This window comes from Epinephelus moara, chromosome 7 (genome assembly GCF_006386435.1).
Source record: "Epinephelus moara isolate mb chromosome 7, YSFRI_EMoa_1.0, whole genome shotgun sequence".
Lineage (NCBI taxonomy): Eukaryota > Metazoa > Chordata > Actinopteri > Perciformes > Serranidae > Epinephelus > Epinephelus moara.
Genome location: NC_065512.1, coordinates 9,799,770 through 9,809,602, shown reverse-complemented (window position 1 = coordinate 9,809,602; position 9,833 = coordinate 9,799,770). Strand labels below are relative to the sequence as shown.

Below are 9,833 nucleotides of genomic sequence, written 5' to 3'. Positions count from 1 at the left end.
AATTATCTGGTACTTAAATTTTGCAGAGCTGGCAGTGACAGCAAACAAATCTGTCCACGCACTAATACATTCTCTATTTTGGACGACATGGTATTCTATAACGTTTTTTTCATGATTTTGGACGACATGCTATTCTATGACTTTTTTTTCATGATGTTGGACGACATGGTATTCTATAACGTTTTTTTTCATGATTTTGGATGACATACTATACAATGACGATTTTCTCATGATTTCGGACGACATACTATACTATGACTTTTTATGTCTGTAATTTATGACATAATATACTACGACTGTTTTTCATGATTTTTTTGACTGTTTTTTTTACGACACACCATAGTTTGAACTTTGTTGTGTGTTTTTTTAGGGCACACTATACTACGACATTTGTGTGTGATTTTTACGACATACTTTTCTTATTTACAAGATAGTTAACAATGACCCTTTTCTGTGTGTTTTACAACATACTATATCATTACTTTTTTTTATTTAATTTTTTTCACGCTTTACAATAGTTTGACTTTTTTTTGTGTTTTTTTAGGACATATTATACTACAACATTTTTTGCGTTTTTTTTTACATATACATATACATTTTTGTTTTTTATGACCTACTACACTATGACCTTTTTTGTGTTTTTTTATGACCTACTACACTATGACCTTTTTTGTGTTTTTTTATGACGTACTACACTATGACCTTTTTTGTGTTTTTATGACCTACTACACTATGACCTTTTTTGTGTTTTTATGGCACACTACACTATGACCTTTTTTGTGTTTTTATGACACACTACACTATGACCTTTTTTGTGTTTTTATGGCACACTATACTATGACCTTTTTTGTGTGTTTTTTATGACCTACTACACTATGACCTTTTTTGTGTGTTTTTCATGGCATAGTAATTTATAACATCTTCGTGATATTCTCTCTGTCTGTTTATTGGTTTCTGTTTTTGTGTATTGTTGAGTCCATGTTTGTTATATGTCTGGACCCCCTCAAAAACAAGATGATGCATCTCAAGGGGTTTATCCAAATAAATAAATTTCAATTCTTATGGTGTACTGTATTACCATTTTGTCTATTTTTATGTCATACTACACTATAACATTTTTTTTTGTTTATGGCTCACTATTCTATGATTTTTAAAGTTAAAATTTCATAGCATACTGTATTTCTGCACTACTTTTGGAGTATTTTTTGTTGCAAACCACAGTATAATGTATTTGTGATGTTTTATGGCATACTTTGACATATTTACGATACTTCTATGGCATATTATACTATGACATTTACTATGTCTATTTTAAACATTTCTATGACATCCTTTACTTTGACATTTTTATGTTTTGTCTGACAAACTACACTATGATTTTCCCTCTATTATTTAGGTTATACTAAACTATGACCTGTTTATATTTTCATGCCATATTATACTACGATATTTTAACGGCATACTATGATGTTTTCATTATAGTTTATGAAAATGATAGCTGACTGACTTTTAAGGAAATTAGTCTTTACATTTTCTCACACTTTCCGTAATAAGCTCCTATACACAGTTAAAGGAACGCACACCTCCACAGTAAAAAACACACACACACACCAGACTCCATTTTGTTTGGAGAGAATTTTGCCAGACTCTTACTTTGGTTTTGGCAGCGGCTCCGGCTCCTTGCGTGCTCGGCCAACAGGATTTTTCTCCGCTTCCTCAGCTGTGACAAGATGGAACTCAGCCTCCACTTTCCCCTGATGCATTCAGAGCAAACAACACGCCCATCAACCAAAGCCTCAACAAGTGTTTGTCACCCTGTATGACATGCTTTTTGTATATGTATGTTTAAACAGTATGTATGTGTACATACCGTCAGCTCTCCAGACTTGCTGAAGGGCCACCAGCCTCTTGCTCTCTTCTGCTGGAAGATGGAGATTCGCTCTGTGCCGTCTGTCAGCATGTCCCCCTTACATGCCTTTGCCGTCTTTGCTCCCCGAGGGAAACCATGTAGATTTAACTCCACCGTGCCTACACACACAAACATGCACACACTTTATCAGTCAAATATACTAACAGAAGAACACAGATACACATGGAGAGGCAGTCACACCCACCTAGGAAGTCATCAGAGGAGAGCGTCTCAAAGTCCCAGACCTGCAGGATCAGGATGGCGGGAAGCTTCTGCTCTGTTTTCTCCAGAGAGAAAATATGCTCCCTCTTCGTCACCACTATTACCTGTAAGAGATGTTGACGATGTGTTAATATTTTGCAGATCATACTTACGTCAGCAGGGTTAGTGAGGTATGACCCTGCGTCTGTATATCTGTCTGTTTGCCAGTACCTTCTCAGCAGGTAGGTAGTGGAAGGGGAAGACAAAGCGCCAGTTGAAGTTTCCTTCTCCAGTCAAAGAGTTGTAGTGAACATCTGTCTCCTGTCGGTCGTCCTCTAAACCTTTTACCCAGCTACAGAGATCGACAGTCGCAGTGTGACACAGAGATTTTTATCAACATTAAAGGAATAATTTGGATCATTTGGATCTTTTGCAGTGGGGTTGTGTAAGGTTCTTATCCATGGTCAGTATATTACAGAAGAGCTTGTAGTTACCCCTTGATGTAGATATCACTGGACTGTTGACCGGTCAGGAAGCTGGTGTCCTCCAGAACCACATCCTCTGTGTTCCAGATGATGATGCGCAGCTCGTACCTGAACGTACACACACATTGAGGTGTTGCTCGCACTTTTCAAAAACAAATATTGTTTTATAAAGACTAAAAAGATCGGCCAGTAGGTGCTGAAACAGGCAGCTCTCACCCTTTTGGTTTTCGAGGTGAAATGTCCACTGAAGGTCCCGGGTGAGGTAAATCCATAGGAAACATGTCGACCCACATCTGGACCTGACCCTACACACACACACACACACGTAGAAGAGAAGAATCAAGAGCTGCGAAGATGCTTTTATTCAAAGATTGCGGGTGGAGGAAAGATAAAAAGCATTGTTGCCTGAGAGCAACATTTGTAAAAATATTTGGGTTTTATTACATATGACATTCAGAGAACTGTATACTTTGGCAGATGGTGTGAAAACAAATACCTGGTCCATGCCAGGTCGAGCCTTGTTGAACAGAGTTCTGGTCTCGATGTGTTCTGGTACCAGTTTGCATCCCACAGCTGGGATCTCTGCCCAGCGGTGCAGGATCTTCAGGGACAGGTGCTCGTAGGACTCTAGCGGCTCGTCTGAGACATGTATCACACATCATAATCAATGATTTCACACACACACACACACACACACACACCACAAACCTCACACACACTCTCAATAAGTAGTGTGCTAAGTCTTTACCTTCGTGCATGAAGAGTGTCTTGCCAGTAAAGACTTTTTCAGCCACAGTGATGCGTCCGGGTCTGAACTGAGGATCACTCAGACCGTTGTCTCTGCAAAGGTTAGTCAGCAGCTCTGACGGCTTCAGACAGTCTCTCCATGCATTATAACCATCTCTAACAGACAGAGAGGAGGAAGAGAAGGCACCGTAAGTCATAAGGTTTTAATAAAAGAGCTGTCCTCCTTCAAATAAATTCATTTGTTCTGATAAAGAAAAATAAGAGCACAGACACGCAGAGACACTCCAACTATCAGGACGACAGGACAGCAGGCAAACAACCCAGACTCACATGCTGTACTCAGTGGGGAGCCCACAGGTGGCTCTGTGTCGGCTGTAGAATCGGTTCTCCAGGTCAATGCGAGTCTCTCCTATCAGGTCGTCCCCTCCCACCATGTCGTGGTCATAGATCACCACTGTCAGCAGAGACTCCTGAGGAAATGTTGCATGCATCTCAAACGATCTGGAAGCAGGAAGGAGGGACGAGTTATGTGTTAAAGACATAAAAACTAGTGGAGGCAGGTTCTACTTTAAAACATGAGGATACGCTGTGCGCAGGCAGTCACGTACCTTCCAAACACGGGATTCAGCTGTTTCGGGATGTAGTTGTCTCTGTCTTTGATTTCATTCTTGCCGAGCCGAAGAACAATGTAAGGGTCTGCCTTCCCATCCTGATCAGCTGGGTGCAGGTTAGACGCCTGGAGAAAGAGGAGAGAACATTAACACAATGATATAACGTTGTATCACACAAGTAAGAGGGTTCAGGATTAAAAGCCTGTGTGTGAAATCTGCATATTCTCCCTCTGTTTACACGACTTTTCCTCGACTTCGATAACATTGACAGACATGTTAGATATCACATTCCCTCAGGAGAGGTTGGTCAAGCAGTCAAACTATCTTCAATTAAATATCAAATTCTTTGATCTTTTGTTTTTGATATGCACATTTTCTCCTTCTTGGCGTCTGGGTGTTCACCATGTGTAGTTATTTTCCTTCTTTGCTGGAGAAATTAAATTAAATTTCATGGACATTTACGCTGAGATGTTCTCAGCTGTGCATGCTTAAAACCATTCATATTAAACACTTCTTAAACTGATCCTTAGTAATGAGGACATACAGAGACGACGTAAACCCGAATGAGGACTTGGACCGGGCTGTTGGAAGGAAGTCCCCTGTTGACTCTGAAGTCCCCAGTGTCCGTGGCTTCGTCCCAATCCTCTGGCTCGTCCCCGTTCAGTTTATACAGACAGAATTTTCCCTGCAGAGAAGCACAGCACATAGTTGATTAGATCATTAGTAAAGACACTTCAGTGGTTCCCATAGAGGACATTCAATTTTATTGTCTCACCTTAAATTTGCCGACAAATCTCTCCTCAGACGCCCCATCCTCCTCATTGGCCTTTCCTCTGAACAGCTCGTATGTGTTCACCCAGTCATCAAAAGGCCCAAACTCTGCTTCCAGCTCCTTGTTGTACAGCTGCAGAGAGATTACTGGCATCAAATTATTGGCATTAAACTTTTCTCTCCAACATGGATCAACACCAAGGTAGAAAGATTGTTGTTCGGTTTTTATCATCTACATCCTGTGAACCCGACTACTCCCGCCCTAACAGGAGCAACACAACCAATAGGAGGGGCGAGAAAGCTGTCGATCAACCACAGTCGTACTACAGACACTGTTAACACACTGGGTCTCATTCATGAAATGTGGGTGGAAGGAATTTGTGGGTAAACTGTTCGCAGAAGGAATTGTACATTCGGCATTCATTAATGTTAGTAGCTCTGATCTTTTCATAGATACTAACACAATCTGCACCTGCTTCTGACTGCTCGTAGTGCTTGTGTCAATAAGATATTGCACATAAATGTTGCTTGTCATTATTAGAAATACAATTCTAAGTCGTAGTAAGCATTTAGCAGATTTAAGCTTCAGATTAAGGTTCTTAAAAATGTGAATGAGTTATTTAAATTGACTTAATACAAAACTGGGAAAGGCTCTTCTCTGAATAGATAAAATAAACCAGCGCACTCCTCCTCAGCCCCAAACTGCATGCGATTTTAGTTTAATTCAATTATCAAAGATGCAATGTGGGAGAACTAAACATTAGTTCAAATTGAGTTTTGGTTTAAAAAGACCTGTGGACGTGGGAAAGCAATTTAGCATCTGTCTCCGCTCACACTGGGCAGCTGGTGAACCCGAATCTGGCAGAGAGTTGGAGGGAGAGGGTATGGTTTTACACCCGACTAGCTCACTTGGTGTTATACTTAACGGTGGGTTATTCCCGACATCAGACTGCCTGTATTAAGATGTTTTAATAGTGGTTTAATTTCGCGACAGAGACAAAGAATGCTGAGGCTTCAAACAAACAAGTCTCTCCAATGATGCAAGCAATGTGCTCGTCTGCAGCAGAGAGCTGTGAGTGGGCGGAGCCTCCTGTAGCTGTTGTGTTTTTTGCAGTTTCATGTTGAATCATTTCCGTTTAACTTTGTAGATGGTTCTTACAACAGATGGCATGGACTTAACGGCACCTGTTACCTCTCTCCAGGTCTTTGATTTACCTGTCCCTGTCACACTGCTACTAACAGAAGACTACTGCCTTTCTTTGTTGGCTTGATGTTCACAGGTCGACAGGATGCACCTGTCCACAGTAATTATCACTTCCATACATGTTGGTCACTGGCTGTTCATGGGTGAAGATGTGTGCTGACTAGCAGGAGCACGCTGTCAATTTACGATTGATTGGGATTCACAAACATACACACGTGCCTACGATCAAATCAAAGTTTCCCACAGCGTTCATGAATCTGGAGACGGTTTTAAATCCTGAGGTTTTTTATGTGCAAATCTACTCACAGATTTACTAACACTTCATGAATGAGACACAGTGCCTTTAGGTGCACTAAGCAACTTGATCACTGCCAGTAGCTGTATTTTTGGAGTGCTCTTTTACTCTTATCTACTCTGAAAACAGTCTCCTGTGATCTTATTGGACTTGCAGTGTTTGTGAACTGAGTACCTTGAGTGTGGCTAGTTTAGTAGGCAGACCAACGCTCAGCTCCAGGGTTCCTTTGGCTTTCTGGGTCTTCCTCTTCTTGTCTGCGACCGAGAAGCTGCTGACTGATGGAACAAACAAGACACATTTTCAGTGGAAAACACTCGCTGTGGTTACATGGACACCAGTTTTTCAATCAGACAGAAATCATCCTGATTAGAGATTCCAACTTCACTGTTAACACTGACGCTAAATAAAGTGATCCAATTAGATGTGCGCTTTTGCCCCAAAGCGTTAAATCAGAATATAATTTTTAGACTCGTGCAAAGTGATTCTGCCCACTGTGAAGCGTGTTGTAAGACACTCATGATAACATCACGAGCCTGTCAGTGGCAAAACAAGTACTTTTAGTGGATGTAAATTGAAGGGGCGCCTGTGCCGTTTGGCTGCTGCTGGCTGCAGCACTCTCTGAATACTGGACCAATTTCGAGACGTTTTGTTCCCACAAGTCACTTAGACACAAAAATATTTGAAAACAGGGTCCAGATTGAAAAATACAAGAGATCCTCTTTAATGTATCAGGAGATACCGATCCCCCAGAATACAATCATAGGTAACTGTACACCCAGTAAAGTGGCCAGCACCACTTTGTCCCCTGCTGAGGGCACCTGGAGGGTAACACTGGTAGCTACAGGGCAGATCATCAAGTGACAGAACCACTAATTCAGTGCATCAACAGTGTAATACTAATGAACACCACACAGAAACCAGTAAGATCCAGTCAGTCCCCAAAGGTTCCAGTTATCAGCGAACAAGTCATCAAGCAGAGAATCTCCTCCAAGGAAGTTAGAAGTAACAGTAATATCCCTTAATGATGCAGCTTTTGTAGCTGCATGTCTCCGTCCTTACCCAATGAGTCTATTCCATCGCTGAGCAAGCCATGGTACAGCGAAGCTGCAATGCACAACAATGTGTGTGTAGGTCAGGGGGCAAAATGGGATAACCTTTCCTCAGATTAGTTTACTCGCAATCTTTGTCAGTGGTATGACGTTGTTTCAGCAAAGATTTCCGCTCCACATAAATCCCATGTTCTTCACAGTCACTTTTTTGTTGGAAAGTTTGGGATCAGTCAACGAATATGGACTGAATTCAACAAAACACAATGAAGCTTTGACAGAGCACCTTCACCATGACTGATGGAGGTAACGTGACGTCAGAGGAGTTCGTACCTTTTTCAAAGACCTGCGGGAACGGAGAGCCGTCCTTCAGTTTGGCCTGGAACACAAACAGGAGTGCAACATGAACACGTTTTCTGTTTGCACAAATATCTTTTGCAGCAAACCTCAACAATCAGAGCTACCTGTTTCTCTACAGAGGCGTAGTATTTGGACCACCAGTCAATGACACACTCCGCTGATTCGTCAGCGATGGTCCGCCTTCTCCGCTTGGTGGAGCGGCCTCGAGTGCTCTTTGTCCTGCTGTCCTGGATCTAAAATATACACAACAACATGTACGGAATAATTAGCAATGCAGTCGCCTGAATAAATGATTGTATTGTATGTTTCTGCAGACCACTGATATATTTATTACTTTACTTTTCCTTATATTTTAACACTGTGGGTAATTTGTGGTCAGATTTAGGCCCAAAAACCTCTTGGTTATGGTTAGGAAAATATTATGTTTGAAATGAACACATGAAACGTACAAAAATAACGTACAATGCCAACTTTTTCTTCTGGCGACTGGGCTGTATTTAGACAGTGATATATGGGATCCATAAGAACAAAGTTATTTATGTTGTATGTTATGTGCAGAAACATTCACCCTTTTCTTCCTGGGGTCTTGTTTAGGCTCTGGAGGTGGTGGTGGCGGAGGCGGAGGTGGAGGTGGAGGTGGAGGCGGGGCTTCTTCCTCCACAGTGATCAGGAAGTCCTGATTTGTTAGTGCTGTAGTTGAGCTCGTCTCTCCAACGTCATGGGACGGACCTGTTGGACGAGAGACAAAGATAAATTGTCCTGTGGGAGAGTATCAAGATCATCTGAGCCTGCTGGACGCTAAGACAACACCAGCCCCGCAGTCACAACAGGTAAATAGCAACAATAAGCTTGTGTAGCTCTTCTCATGTGCTACAGCAGCACTTGGCCACACACATTACCTTCAGTGCTTTGTGGCTCTAATGTTGGGGCAGGTGCAGCGGTGGATGTGTCCTTTGGTGGTTCATGGATCTGTACAGGCGCAGGCAGGGCAGGAGGTGGAATGTATTTGAAGGCCTTGAGGTTGTTGATGATGTGGTTTCCAACCAACGTGCTGCGACCGAAGGCCCGCCAGTCCACAACAGTGATGCTGAGAGGAGGATGGAGATGTTCGTTCTCCGGTAACTCCTAAAGGATGGCAGAACATTGTAGAAGTCTTGTGTTAATTAAAATAAATTAAATTAACTATCCAATAAATGAATTGATTCCTTTACATACAGTCGTATATTACATGGCCAAATAGGGATGGGAAGCTCTAGGCATCTCTAGATTTGATTTTTAGGCCCTCCAGGATGTGGCGATCGCAACAGTTAATGCAAATTCAACCAATCCCTGTGAATTCTGTGTGACCTTGAGGTTTTGTCCAATAACTGCAAGTCCAAGTAATCATAATGTTGAGAACTGTGTTCAGATTATTGACTTTTCTGCATTCAGACATGATCTTTCAAGACAGAGTCCTGATGCATCTCAGACTCAATCTTCTCCCTCGGCCCTGTGGCCAAATTTATGTGGACATATGGACATATGTGATCGCTGAGTGTCTCATTACAAACCATGACCATTAACATGCTCTCTATTGGCTCTCCATAAGATATCGGCTGCAGGCATTTTCTCCCGTTCAGCCATAAGAGCATTAGTGAAGTTTGTAAATGCTGAATTGGTCTTACCAGCTCAATGATATCGACCAGTGTGGTGAAGTTTGGGTTGGACTTGTACTTCTGAATGACGGAGGAACGCAGTGTTTTACCTGCACACTCTATGATGACCTGGAGAACGAGAGAAGGAGTTTATTAAACACTTGATGAGGGTTTCACCGTCTGTTCTTCATAACCTCTGTCTGTCACATTCTCCAGATCCTTTCTTTCCTTCTAATGTGAGAGTTAGATCATGTTTCCCAAGATGCATCCCTTATCTGTTGCCCCGTTTCCACCGAGCAGTACAGTACAGTTTAGTTCAGTGCGCAGTTTTTCTGTTTCCACTGTGAAAAGTTGTGGATGGTACCAATGGAACTTTCCTACCCTGTCCCCATTTTTGGTCCCCCCTCTGTTGGGGTACCTAGCACACAGATCTGGTACTAAAAGGTGGAGCTGTGAACACTGCAGTCTGATTGGTCAATAGAGGACGGTCACTCTGCTCAGGGCTGAGTTGTGTCTGGTTTTGAAGCTCATGTAACCACTGTTCATACTGTGGAGAGTTTTATTAGTAAA

The 9,833-nt window shown here is 42.1% G+C and overlaps 1 protein-coding gene across 1 annotated transcript in view; it reads right to left on the bottom strand.

Moving 5' to 3' along the window:
• fer1l6 (fer-1 like family member 6) overlaps positions 1–9,833 on the bottom strand; it is a 65,549-nt gene that overhangs the window by 31,896 nt on the left and 23,820 nt on the right. The window contains exons 27-45 of the mRNA XM_050048643.1: positions 9,294–9,392; positions 8,529–8,754; positions 8,198–8,358; positions 7,734–7,862; positions 7,603–7,648; positions 7,283–7,327; positions 6,398–6,498; positions 4,729–4,857; positions 4,498–4,638; positions 3,951–4,078; positions 3,673–3,843; positions 3,344–3,498; positions 3,092–3,234; positions 2,812–2,900; positions 2,605–2,703; positions 2,342–2,462; positions 2,115–2,235; positions 1,871–2,028; positions 1,654–1,754 (exon numbers count right to left, since the gene is read on the bottom strand). Coding sequence (XP_049904600.1) covers positions 1,654–1,754; positions 1,871–2,028; positions 2,115–2,235; positions 2,342–2,462; positions 2,605–2,703; positions 2,812–2,900; positions 3,092–3,234; positions 3,344–3,498; positions 3,673–3,843; positions 3,951–4,078; positions 4,498–4,638; positions 4,729–4,857; positions 6,398–6,498; positions 7,283–7,327; positions 7,603–7,648; positions 7,734–7,862; positions 8,198–8,358; positions 8,529–8,754; positions 9,294–9,392 — 2,363 coding nt within the window. The remainder of the gene's footprint in view (positions 1–1,653; positions 1,755–1,870; positions 2,029–2,114; positions 2,236–2,341; positions 2,463–2,604; positions 2,704–2,811; positions 2,901–3,091; positions 3,235–3,343; positions 3,499–3,672; positions 3,844–3,950; positions 4,079–4,497; positions 4,639–4,728; positions 4,858–6,397; positions 6,499–7,282; positions 7,328–7,602; positions 7,649–7,733; positions 7,863–8,197; positions 8,359–8,528; positions 8,755–9,293; positions 9,393–9,833) is intronic.